Source organism: Corvus cornix, chromosome 1 (genome assembly GCF_000738735.6).
Source record: "Corvus cornix cornix isolate S_Up_H32 chromosome 1, ASM73873v5, whole genome shotgun sequence".
NCBI lineage: Eukaryota > Metazoa > Chordata > Aves > Passeriformes > Corvidae > Corvus > Corvus cornix.
This window is the reverse complement of record NC_046332.1, coordinates 89,640,602-89,654,173: the sequence shown is the minus strand read 5'-3', so window position 1 is coordinate 89,654,173 and position 13,572 is coordinate 89,640,602. Positions and strand designations below refer to the sequence as shown.

General features: G+C 37.7%; 1 protein-coding gene across 1 annotated transcript in view; it reads left to right on the top strand.

Annotated features, from left to right (window-relative positions):
• TGFBRAP1 (transforming growth factor beta receptor associated protein 1) overlaps positions 1-9,522 on the top strand; it is a 33,548-nt gene extending 24,026 nt beyond the window's left edge. Inside the window, exons 7-12 of the mRNA XM_039549186.1 lie at positions 1,236-1,293; positions 2,649-2,792; positions 3,765-3,911; positions 5,231-5,390; positions 6,988-7,421; positions 8,044-9,522. Coding sequence (XP_039405120.1) covers positions 1,236-1,293; positions 2,649-2,792; positions 3,765-3,911; positions 5,231-5,390; positions 6,988-7,421; positions 8,044-8,232 — 1,132 coding nt within the window. The 3' untranslated portion in view covers positions 8,233-9,522. The remainder of the gene's footprint in view (positions 1-1,235; positions 1,294-2,648; positions 2,793-3,764; positions 3,912-5,230; positions 5,391-6,987; positions 7,422-8,043) is intronic.
• The last annotated feature ends 4,050 nt before the right edge of the window (positions 9,523-13,572 follow it).

Genomic DNA, 13,572 nt, shown 5'->3' with positions numbered 1-13,572 from the left:
AAGACGACTCAGTCTGAATTAACATTGTTAGCATTTAAAAATATTGGTGAAAAGCTATTAATTGACAGTCTGAGGTAAAGGAAATGCATTCTGTCTTATCCTGGTAAATGAAACGCAGAGTTCTCCATGGAAGTTTCTGTATCCAGTACAAAAATAAAGAATTGGTACAAGCTTGGGAGGGAAAAGTTAATTGTTTGCCCTTGTGATAATGGGGGAGTTGAATGGCTGCAGCAGTTGTACACAGAATGCAAAGATGCCTTAAAGCGTGCACTACCTTGGGTAAAAGCTATTAACCAGTTAGTGGCTTTGAAATTGTAGTTGCTTATTCAAGGAAAGAGCTCTTAGTTCTGAATTGCAAACTTTGTGTTCCACTGATTGACCAAAAAGAGGTTCCTTAAGATGACTGCAAATTACTTCAAACCAGAAATGCCAGTGGGCAGAGAATTGACTCTCATTAAGCAGGAAACATTAGGTAGTAAATGTGTAAAATACAAACTCCAGCCTTAGTATGTCTATCTTGCTTTTCCTTTCTTTAGCTTTAAACTGTCTGGTGCAGTAGTAGCAGCTATAGTGGTGAGGCAGAATCTTTCATTGTGGTTGTATTTAGGGTAATTTCATTTATTTTAGGTGTTTTGTTAAAACCTTTCGGTAAGTGTGGTTTGCGTGGCAAACTTTTGAATTGAATGAATGTTAGAACATTGTTCTGTGAGGACAGCCATTACAGAATTTGGCTGTATTTTTCCTAGAGTACACAAAGCCCACTCTGTAATAGCACCATACAAAGCTCTTCTTTGCCTGACTCGACTCCCTGCCACAGTAAAGAAAAAAGTTTCTGATAGTAAAACAGAGTTTTAAATAAACACATAATAAAATTTGATTTAATGACAGCTGATGAACTATTGGAGCAATAGTTGCTTGGAGGTGGGTGTTAAGTCTGTGCATAAAATTGACAGAATGGTGTGGGAAATATCTCTAATTGGGCACATACTTAGTGTAAGTTGGCTCTAGTCCCCAAGACAGGTTCTAGTTACAGGAGTGACAGAGACACACTTTTAGGGCAGAACTTCTCTCCTTTGATTCATAAAAACAGCCTACAGAGACTTGTTCAAGTACAGACATGGCCATGTACATGTCATTGTAAGCCATTATTTGTTGTACTCTGTGCTAATCAGTCCATAATGAAATTAGTGGGAAAGTTCTAGCAATTTTAATATTAATTTTTTCTTTCTTTACAGGTATTTTGCACTTGGTCTCCTGTATCACTACAATGGTCAGGATGCTGCAGCACTGCAGGTTAGAATAAAGCTTTTAGTATCATCTGTAAACCATTCCAAAATACTGTTTTAGGTCTGAGATAAAAAAATTTGAGGTCTTAGTTTATCTGTTTGAAAAGTTGTGATGTGTATGTATATATGTGTGTGTGTATATGAGAAATATATTATAACTTGAAACTTATGTTAAGACTTCCTTGAATAAAATAATATGCGAAATGTGAAAAGTCTGAAGAGCTTACTGAAGTTGGCAGTTATTTAGATGCTTGTATCATATTTTTAAAGCAAAACTGTACATACCAGAACATATGTTTATACTCCTAAAAGATGGACAGAAGTGCTAAAATAATCAAGCACTCACTTTAAAAGATATTTATGGGACTCCAGGAGCATGCCCTGTGCTGACTGATCTGTATACACACAGCAAAACAGCATTGTAACCTAATGGCAGACACTGACAGCGACTGAGAGTTTACTCCCTTATCTGGTGATGAAGAGTGAACACATTCTGCAAGATCTATGGGTTTTAGATGGATTAGTAATCCCTTTGGGGATCTTCCAGCTGATGTCACTAATACTAGCAGTGGCCTGTACACTGCAGACTAAATAATTCTGTTGTTCCTGTCTGCAAAACTTCATCTGGAGAAATCAGTATATTCTTGATGAGTGCATAGTATGTGTCTCAGACCATATCCAGTATTTTAAGTTTGCCTTATTGTGTGGCTTCTTGAACACATTAATCACAGTAACCCCATCAGATGCATTCAGGTCAGTTATATAAATAGTAATAATGACCTGGGCAGAAAACCAGTAAGGGCAACAAAAACAGTATGTACATTTGTCATGTGTAAGAAATCTTGGAAGAATCTTGATGCTGGAAAAAACAAGGTTTATTGCTAAACTGGTCAGCTAGGTGTGGCACATTTTAATTGCAATTATAATGTACATAAAAACAATATCACATGGAACTTGCAGTTCTTCAGTCAAAATGAAAGAAAAGCAGAAACCAGTTTTTCTTCCAAATTGCTTGTATAATTTGCTTTTCATCTTGCACACACAGAACACATGAAAAGTATACTATGCATTGGAGAAAAGAACTTTTGATAAAAGCTTTCTTTGTGATTAGTGTACCTCCTTTAGTCGCTCTCACAATGAGAGCCCACATGATATGGGGTCTGAATTGGGTGAATATGGCAGGTGCAAAAGGGTGTGATGGCAAAAGCGAGTGACCAGCGATGTTCCTTGCAATTTGCGTTCCTGTCAACTCTTTCTAATTCCACAAGTCTTATACTAGGTCTTTCAGTAGCTCACATAAATTTTGAGGTGGAAGAGCTAGTACATGTTTTAATCACTTTAATCTGTGTGTTTTTGTTGCAGTTATGGGTGAAAATAGTTGATGGAGATATTCAAGATTCTACACGTTCAGATCTCTATGAGTACATAGTAGACTTCCTTACATTCTGCTCGGACCAGGACCTAGTGTGGAAGTACTCTGAATGGATTCTACAAAAAAATGAAGAGGTTTGTGAGTGATACACTTTTCACAGAACATCAGTATTTCCCTGCAGTGGTGTTTGGCTTTCCCTTAATATTGGTTTTTCTTGATAGCTGATTGGACCTTTTGCAGCATACTTAATGCCAGTCAAACAGTGATCAGCAGAAGAAAACTTGCAGGTTTCTCAATTCTTCCAAGTCCCTCTATTAGCAAGTGCTAGTGAAAATTGCCTCTTTTTATTCTGAAATCGAAGTTTAGGGTAGGAAAAATACAGCATGTCATCTTTTTTCTTCATATTGAGATATTCATTATTGAGATAATTTTCAAATCTTTAAATAAATAAATAAATCACCTGACAGGTTAGCTGTTGCTGCTGCTTCTTATTTTAAAGGGGATGGGTGGTATCTGTGTACACCAGGACATGGACTAAATAGCCCCCATTCAAGACGAAACTTCATTGCTAAAAGAATTAAATTAATCTGCCAAAATTAAAAAACAAAATAATTGTAACATCCATCAGTATGTGTGCTGTTAAGTGGGATGTTTGATGCTGTATCAGACAGTCTGTGCTGTTGGAACTTGTTGCTGCCTGATTTTTATTAATTTTAAGCTTAGTTACTTTGCGCAGTGGCAGGTTTCTAAGCTTTTGGTTTGGTTTAATTACAAAAGTCTCTTGCTCCGTCTATGTCATCACATGTGAAGAGGCTTAGAACATTCTGGTCTCTCTGTTGTGCAGATCCATTCGATATTTTTTGTGGAAGTTGTGCCCAAGCCAAAGTTTATCAGCTGGACAATGTATAGTCTACAAATTGAGGTAGTGCAGATAGGAGTGAGTGAGACCATGATAAGCACAGAGTAGTGTAATTCTCTGGTGTTGGGCAGGGTTTTGTTTATCTTCCTGAACAATGTATTAACAAATGCTATTCCTTTTTCATTTTAAATATTTATTTAATAAAATGGTTGCCATTGAGTTCCTAAATGCAATTAACTCTTTCTAGGTTGGCGTACAGATTTTCACTAAAAGACCTTTGGAAGAACAGGAGAAAAACAACATTAATCCAGATGATATAGTCAGTTGCCTTAACAAATATCCTAAAGCACGTGTCAAATATCTAGAACATCTAGTACTGGAAAGAAAAATAGAGGTGAGTTCTGTGAGAATGCTAAAAGTAGGCATAGGATTCAGAATGCAGATTATAATCAACAAGCCTGAAAATAGGCAATGTCTGGAAGAAACAGGCATAATATGAAGTCTTTCAAAAGTACTCAGAGTAGGCTAGGAGTGTTTTTAAGATTAAACTAGAAGGTGAGGCATGGATACCTTCATTATTTTGAATTTTTCAATGCTTGTGATAGCAAGACAGTTGCTTGTGTTCCCTCAGACGTAGGGGGTTTTTTACATATGGTTATTGCATAATTTTCTATTTCACTGATGGGGCTCAAACCTCCTTCTGGTAAGATCATGGGAAATGATCAACAAAAGGTTGAGCAGCTGCTGATCCTATTGCACTGTGGCAGCAATATATTAAAATTGCTAGTTCAGTGTTTTACAAGTGAGAATGTTTTATTCTGTCTTTCTGGAGAGATTTGAACAATTAGCAATCAAATTAAACCATGCACCCTTCACTAGAATTCCAAACCACTCTTGATGTTGAATGCCCAAAAGATGCATTCACAAGTCCTAAGTGACAGTGTATTACACCTTTGGGGGTTTTAGCTCAATACAAAAGCAGCCAAATTATGTATTTGGTTATGAGACATTTTAAGCACAGAAGTTTTTTAACCTGGAAATAAAGCAAGGAAATGAACAGTGAAAGAACTCTGCAGAACTGATGGTCAGTGCACTAATTCACATTCTTCAAATACATATCGGATCAGTGGTTTCCCCTTATTGGTATTGCAAGTGTGTTATACCATGACTGATGAATGTATTAGTCTCTGATGATGTGGATATTTCCCAACAAACTTTTTGAGTTAAACACAGCACCTTGTAGAATATTTGTGAAAATATTTTACAATTAGATCTATCTGCTAGTAAAGGCTGGGTTATAAATCAATTTGGTCTTTAAAAATTACTAGATTATTGTGAATGTTTTAGTGACAATGTTTAAAACAGTCAAATCATTAGCTTGTTTTCATGAATATTTGATCGTGGATAACAAAAGAAAGCACTGTGCCTTCAGAGTGCTTTTCTACCTCTGGTGGCTTTGTCAGATTTTATTGCAGAAATAGAAAAGGTCAAAGAACGTACCTGAATATGAGGGATCCCATATTTACAATGTAGTTTGTGAGGCTGCTCTGAAATAAGTTATCTATCTGTAGGGACAAAATACTTTGCGATTAATTCAAATTAAATAACTTAAACCACATTTCTATGTAATTAAGTAAATATTCATCAGTGTTATTGCTGGGGACAAGAGATCGTCTTTGCAAACTGAGCTAACATTGTTCTATTCATCTGTAGAAAGAAAAGTACCATACTCATCTAGCTGTCTTGTACTTGGAGGCAATACTTCAGCTAAAATCTGTGACCACAGATAATTGTACAGAAACAACTGAACTGCTGTTGAAACTTCGCAGTCTGCTTCAGAAATCTGATCTTTATAGAATTCGTTTTATTTTAGGTAGGTTGCATGTTGTCTGTTGTAAATGCTGTATGTCATTTCCAGCTGGACACAAAATAATAGTCCTTGCAAGCATAGAAAACTAAAAGATCTAGGGTTTCTATGTGTGTTTGTTTGATAGGCTGTGTTTCTAACAGACACAGGTTAATTTAGAAAGAATATCTGTTGGTGTTGTCCTTGGTCTCCATAGCTCCACTGGTGTGTTTGCCACTGCACCAGAGACAGAATACCAGTTGGCCAGAACAAATATAATTTCCTTAATGGTCACCTTCTGTTTAATGATGAGCATGTAACTTGTAACAACCTTTTGCAAATGAAAGACCTACAAGTCTATTTATTTAGCAGCCTGTTTCTAGTGAATGGAAGTGAAACTTTGAGGAATCTAATTGCCAAGGACTTGTTTGTTATCCATAACCCTGAAACTCACTCTGGGGTTCATGTTAAATAAAAATATGAGCATCTTCTTAAGTGAGAAGTGTGACATACATATTACTGTTGGTATAAGGCAAACAACAGTTCAGCTAAATATTTTCCTTGGTCAATGCTTATCTTGGTTAATTTTTAATGTTTTATCCACTGGAATGCAAACATACAGTGCAATTAAGCAAGCCAGGTGTTTAAATTAAATCCTCTCTGGTATGGAGGATTATGGCTGAAGAATGATGGAATAGTGGATGAAAGGGAAGTGACTTGTTATTGAACTGAAAGATGTGAAATGATTTTTTGAAATTCAGTGGAAAAAAATCCAGTGTATGTGGAAATCAAAATAGTTGAGTAGAGACCAAAATAATTTACCAATGCTTAATGTTTCCTTGCCTTTCCAGGCAGCAAAATGTTATATGATGTATAATGTACAAGTCACTGAGGCACAGTCATTGAAACTCTTGTTCTTTTTCATCTTTTAGTTAGTTTTTAAGCAAATTCTTCAGGGCAAGAGTTACAAAATGGACTACCCTCTTGAAATCCATGTACTCCAAAATAAAGGATTTCTTACCTGACAATTCTTACATTACATAAAAGTGAGATCAGTGCAAGCTAGTGTGTTCTTCCCTGATAAACAAAACATTTTGGTGAGAAAAACATGGTATTTCCATGCATTTTACATAGGCCTATGCCAAATCTTTATCACCTTTACAATAATTAGATGATTTTCTACTTAATTTTGAAATGTCAGATTAACTTGCCACTCTATCTGCCTGTTGGTGACACTTAAACTTTAAACTGGATTAAGGGTTCGTAGTGCCCTTTTCTTAAAGAGATGTACTATTTGATTTTTATTGTCTTTTATGGAGTTTATTCTGTGACCTCCTATATTGGGAGAAGCAGAGATTAAAAATATTGCAGCTTCATCTCACAGCTCATTATACATGGTAGCAGTGTCTGCTAGAATTTAAAAGATGTCAGTGACACTGGTTCATCATTATTATTTAGTAATTTCTTTGTCCCATATTTTGTGGTGCTCTGATTTTATGTGTTTCCATACATCTGGGCATTCCTATACTTACAAGCATCTGTCTTCTCTACAGTTGCACTGACTGGGAGAGGGAGCAGTTGTCTACTCCACTGAGCAAATATTGCCTTGTTTCTCATTTAACAGAAAAAATCCAGGGCACAGACCTTCATATGGAAAGTGCAATTTTATATGGGAAATTAGAAGAACACGAGAAGGCTTTGCATATCCTTGTCCATGAGTTGAAGGACTTCCGTGCTGCTGAAGAATACTGTATATGGAACTCTGAGAAGAGAGATGTGCAGTACAGACAGAGGCTTTTCCATATGCTGCTGTCAGTGTATTTAACTCCAGGCACTTCAGATTGTGCACTTGTCATGGCTGCTGTGGATCTCTTGAATAACCATGCTGCGGAATTTGATGCAGGTCTAGTTCTGCAGGTGGTGCCTGACAGCTGGTCAGTGCAGCTCCTCTCCCCATTCCTGGCTGGAGCAGTGAGACAAAGCATTCACACAAAAAGAATGACTCAGGTGGCACTTGGGTTAGCACAAGCTGAAAACTTAATCTACAAGCACGAGAAGGTAGGTTACTGGGGTGTTTTAAAATAAAAGCATTTTGAAGCTTTACAATGAAGTCCTTTGATATACAGTCATCAAAAGAAGTTTGAAGAATTAGTACAAAAGTTGTCTTCATGTCTTTGGCATTTATTAGGGGTTTTTTGCCATGACTACTAGATTCAAAATTAATTGTATGTTTTCTCTGTAAAACAAAAGGGAAAGTGGGGGCCTTGAAATAGGAATAACCTTGGTGAGCTTCTGGGCTGAATATGAAGTGAATCTGGGATTTGCAGATTAACAAAGTTCTTGCAGAAACTTTTAACAAATGTGAGTTAGCATTCTGTTCACTAGGAGGGAGTGTCAGAATTTCCAATTCAGTTTTTTTACAATGTCACCTGTCAAAATTTGTTTAAAAAAATTATCTAGCACTTAGTATTAATTGAAGCTTGTTAGTAGATTTTGTTAATGGTAAATTCAGTTGTGAAGCTGTCTTCTATTCCTAGCTAGGGCAATATTGCTTAGAGTTCACAGCAGATTCTTAAAATTGTTTTTGTTTTATCTGTTTGGTAGAGTGGCAATTATGCTCCATCATTTCCCTTCCTTTCTGGTTAGATTCACATTTGGATTTTTTTTCCCCTTTCTTTAGGTTAAACAAAAAGGATCCCCAATTCTTCTTTCAGACAAGAAGGTGTGTCAGGTGTGCCAAAATCCTTTCTGCGAGCCTGTGTTTGTAAGATACCCGAATGGGAGTATGGCCCACACACACTGTGCTGCAAACAGACATCTCAATTCCAATGTGACTCATCACTCTCCCAGCTCCAGCAATCAGACTTGAAATATTCCCACAATTCCCATGACTTATACCCCATTGAAAGTGGTCTGGAAAGACAAAAGTGCAGCTACTTTAAGTATAAATCAAGATGGACAGCTAGTTTTTGGGTTAATGGGAAGACTTCCAGTAAATATGAAATACTGCTACTTACCCTTTTGATTTCTAATGAATGTAGATAGAAAAGAAAATTCACTACCAGACATGGAGAGGTGCAAATATGGGCTCTTCTGTGAATAGGAATAAACACTTAAGAGAAAAGGAGCCTTTTCTTCACAGTGAGGATGAATGTTACAGAGTGAAGGCAAACAGTTATTTTAAGAATTGTCACTTTGCACTGACTGTGGTGTTGGTAAATTTGTGGAGGGGAAGATGGCATCTATTAGAGTTGGAATTCTTGAAGAGTGGTGGGACAAGATCAGCATCATGCAGCTTGCTATGAAGACAGAAATGTGCATCGATTATAGTGTTTGCTGCAGCATGTCTTCTTTTGGGCTGGATTCTCTTCCCCAGGATCACATTATAAACTTCATTTTTTTTGCTCTACAAAATGTTGGCTTTTGATGCACTTTTTAGTACCTCCCTCCGATCCACCTGCTATATGAAATTTAAACGTAAGCACTGCTCTGTTAGGTTTCTGCTCCTGCAGTTACTGTAACATACTGAGTGGAAACCAATAGCCTCAAACACACAGGTGAGCTTGGAAGAAAAAAAAAAAAAGAAAGATTGTCTGGTCAGACTGTAGTCACTTTTATATGGGGGAAGAGATCCTAACTTTAATATTGATTTATTTATTGATATGCAAATATGCTGTACATACAGTTGAATAAATTGATCTTATCATTCTAGCATTTCTTTGGAGGATTAAGATGTAGCTGATACATAAGTGTACAGATTATGTGCTAAGTGTTTGCTATAACATAACTTAGGCAGGTTGGAACTCCACAAAAATGGTTTTAGTGCTTATGGATGACTTTGTGCAATCAAAACTACAGAAAGAAGGTATAAAATTGTAAGAAATCTACAAAAATGCACTACAGGGATACTGGATTTGTTACAGTCTACTAAATACTCTGTAAACTAAAGTTTTTCAAATAACACAAACCCCTTACTTAACTGCCCTCATATGTGTTCACATTGCTATTTAACTATTTTAAAACAGTTAATTTAAAAGATACAGCTTCCCCCAAGAGAGGTTAAAAAAATGACAACTTTAAATAAAAGTGAAGTATTGCAAAGTGAAAACATTTCTTTTAATTCTGTAAAGCTCTAATAAATACCAGGCTTACTGACCAGCATGCAGTTGAGTTAGTACCGCTGTTCCCCATTTCAGAATTCCGAATCAGTGGAGGCTTTCAGCAGAATAGAGTGTCTGCATCATCCTTTCCAGATTCACAGAACAAGCTGAGTTGGAAGGGGTGCATCAGGATCATTGAGTCCAGCTCCTGGCCCCACACAGGACACCCCACATGGTGCTCAGTGTTGTCCATATGCAGCCTCCTTGTACGGAAAGGCTGGCTTAGAAAGCTGCCTTCTAAGTGCAGTGCTGCCTCCAAGGAGGGGTAACCAGACCTCATCCAGGGGAAAAAGAAATCCATCTCTTTTTCACAGAAACATACAATGGTTTGGGATGAAAGGGACCTTAAGGATCATCTATTCCAACCCCCCTTCCATAGGCACCTTCCACTAGACCAGGTTCTTCAAAGCCTCATCCAACCTGGCCTTGAACACTTTGGGATGGGGTGTCCACAACTTCCCTGAGCAGCCTGTGCCTGTGCCTCACCACCCTCACAGTAAAGAATTTCTTCCTGATAGCTGATCTAAACCTGCCCTCCTTCAGCTTAATGCCATTCCCCTTTGCCCTATCACTGCATGCATCTGTACAAAGTCCCTCTCCAGCTCCCTTGCTGGCACTCTTCAGGTTCTGGAAGGTGCTGTAAGGTCTTCCCAGAGCCTTCTCTCCAGGCTGAACAGCCCCAGCTCTCAGCCTGTCGTCATAGGAGAGGTGCTCCAGCCCTGTGATCATCATTGTGGCCTTACTCTCAACTCATTCCAACAGCTCAACATCCTTCTTGTATTGTGGGTTGCAGAGCTGTACTCAAGGTGGGGAGTACTTTGCTTTAAAGCAAAAGACCTTTGCGTCTTTCTTTTTCCTGATTTTGAAATTAGGAAGGTATAACTGTTGTGTTGAATTTTTTTTATTTTTAAAAGCCTGACTAAGGAATTTTGTAGTGCTTTGTACTAAGACGTGTAAGCCAAGTTTAGTGAGAGACACTTAGAAAGAAGTCAAGTGTGGGCATTTCTGACTCAATTCTGGCATGAGTGATTCTGCTGTGACACTGGTATAAGCAGATTCACTGTCTTGTAGTCATGGGTTTTGAACATCGTGTATACAACTGACAGTGATGATGTAGAAAAATCTGTAGTCCCCTGTCCTCAAAATACTTGCTGATAAGAGTGGAAGTAATTTTTAAAAAGACCCTATAAACCTTTTGTGTACACTAGCTTGCATTTCATAAGAAATAATTTCTTTTGCTGCCAGCATCCTCAGTATTCTCTTTTTTTTCTATTTAGTAAGGAGGTACTAAAACAAAGACCCCTCTCCATGATTTAGAGTAATTCTAGCCACTTAGTAGTGTTGAACTACTGCTGCAATGGAATAAAGATCATATCATTCCAGACCTCAGGAAAGTTCTCAGTTGCTATTGCATGAAAAGATATGCCCATAAAAGATTAAACAATTCCTTATTAATAGTCAATATCTTTTTGCAGATATGTACTTTGGCTAAAATGCAGCAAAACCAATAATTGTATGTATAGAACAAATACAGAAATCAGAATAATGCAAGGTAGCATTTTTGCTATCAAAAGTGTGATTAATATTTAAGTTGGGGGCATCTAGTTCTTTTAAGCCCAGTCCCCCCAAAGCGTGGACTGGAAAACTTGATATTGTATTCATATGTTGCTTTGTTAAGTTTTATACTAGAACTCATTTGAATAATTTATATGGAAATCCCATGGTAATTAAAGTAAAAAGCAAAGGAAACCAGTGTGAGGCTGAGGCAGAGCAAGAGCTCAGCAGGGAGGTGGCAGGTGGACGATCCTCTTCCCGTGTGTGTCCAGTATGCGAGCAACTGGGATAATTCTCGACCAGAGGAGATGTCGGCCCACATCAGAGTGGTTGTGTGGTGGTCTGTGCTTTGTCACCAGGAAATTTATGAAAGGTCTGCATTCAGATTTCCTTAGGTGGGACAACTGAACACCTCTTGGGTAAGAGAGCTTCATTCTGGGGAACCTGAGCTCATTCCTTCTTTTGTTTTGGCACTGTCAGTTTGATCATTCTTGGTTTATGTCCCTGCAATCCTGGGCCAGCATTGCTACTGTGGTAAGTTCTGGTATGGCTGCAGCAGCACGGAGGGAATGAACAGGGAAGGAACCAGATTTGGTTATTAATTGCATGACTGCATTTGTGAAGGAGGAGAGGCAGGAAAGAGGAATATTTCTTTGAGCATTCTTCTAGTTTGGAAATAAAATGCTTTCTGGAAGTTTAAGCTTGATGTGATCTTTTTATCTCCAGTTAGGGAATGTGGTGTCTTAGACCTGCCCTTGGAGACTGGAGATTCTGCCAGAATATTTCTCCTTAATTTAGCTGTTGCTAAATTATTTGTAATTCATCTCTCTCACTTTTTCCAATGAGTCTCCTCCAGCTTTGTATGTGTGAAAACCAAAACAGAAGTGCAGATTATTTTTTAATGTGACACCGTGTCTGTGATTCAGGACATAATAAATGAGATTAGTCTCTTACACTGATGTCTCTGCAGATACCAAAACACATTTGTCTAACATGTAGCCTCCAGTCATCGAAATACTGCAGCTCTGACTTTTTTTTTTTTAGTAATCCACTGTAACATATGATGGTACATACAAAAAGCACTTGTTGAACCTTCTTCTACACTTTCATATCTCCACGCTTCCTCACATAAAAATTCCCTATGACGTGTGTACATCATCATATGCAGGTTTTGCCTCTTTAAGTCAAAAAGAGGAAAAACCCTAATAAAAAAATTGCTCAGAATCTGGCACTCAGCTCAAAATAAGATTCATGGCTGTATATTCATGAGAAAGGATTCGGCTACATCTTCCTGTTTTTTATTTAAACGGATACATTGTCACATTGAGATCAGTATCCTTGTAATATTGTCTAAGCCAGGGGGAAATAAGCATTTGGGATTTGTTACACAGAGCACACCACAGGTACCTATGAACTGACTTGTTCAGGCAGCCCGTATTGAGGTTGCTCAGGTGTGCACAAGATTCCAGCGTACAATGAGAACTTCTCTCTTTGTTCCCTTGCTCCCAATCTCCAGAAAATTTCCAGCCCTTGTTACCTGATTAATGTCACTCTTCTAGCACTTAACTGACATGGGTACAAATCTTGAGAGGTCTGAGGGACTCAGGACCACATCTGTTTTCAGTAAAATGTCGCTTTATTATTCAGCCACATGAAGCCCTACTAATGTGAGCTGTGGAAAGGTGGTGGTAGGGATGGAATATGTGTATGTTTTCTGAGAACTTTATTACATGTTTAAACACACAAGCATTATCCTGACTGCTGAGTCTTTATAACAACATCTGTTCTTCACAGGACTCCTATCCTGAATCCTATTAAAAATATTTTGTTTTATACAGTTCTATCAAGAAGGAATTTTTGATTTTATAACTCTTCTCGGTTTGCTGCAGTCTTATTCAGCGTGGCTCTAAGTGTTTTATTAACATCCTGCTGTTCATAACAGGCAGCAACTAATACGTTTTCATTGTGAGCTCTCTTCCTATTGCCTGTATTTGCTAATTAATTTTGCTGTACAACACTTTGGGGCTTATGCCTTGTGAACACTGGTAATTAAATGTGCTGCTACTTTTTAAGGGAAAAGAAGAAAAGTTAATAACATTCTGTAATGTATGATTGATTTCAAAACTGAAGTTCCCCTGCAGTAAATTTGTTCAGATGGAAGTCTGTACTGTTAAGGCTTTTGGACTTAGTGGTTATATTGGTGAACATACACAGCAGTATGTGGAATGTACAAATGTATAAATATATTGATTTTTAATAAAAAAAAATCTTTTAATTACATTTGTCATGGATTCATAGATAAATAAACCCTGGAATGTGAATGTCCAAGTGAAGGGAAAAGATTATCTACTGATAAATAGAGGATTCATCAGGGTGACTGACAGAGGAGTCAGATCCCTGACATGTGGAAGTGAGGCTGGTGCTTACATACCCTGCAGAAGGCAGCAGTGTTCCTTATCTTCCTCCTCACCACTCAGGACTGATGGCCCTGGCTT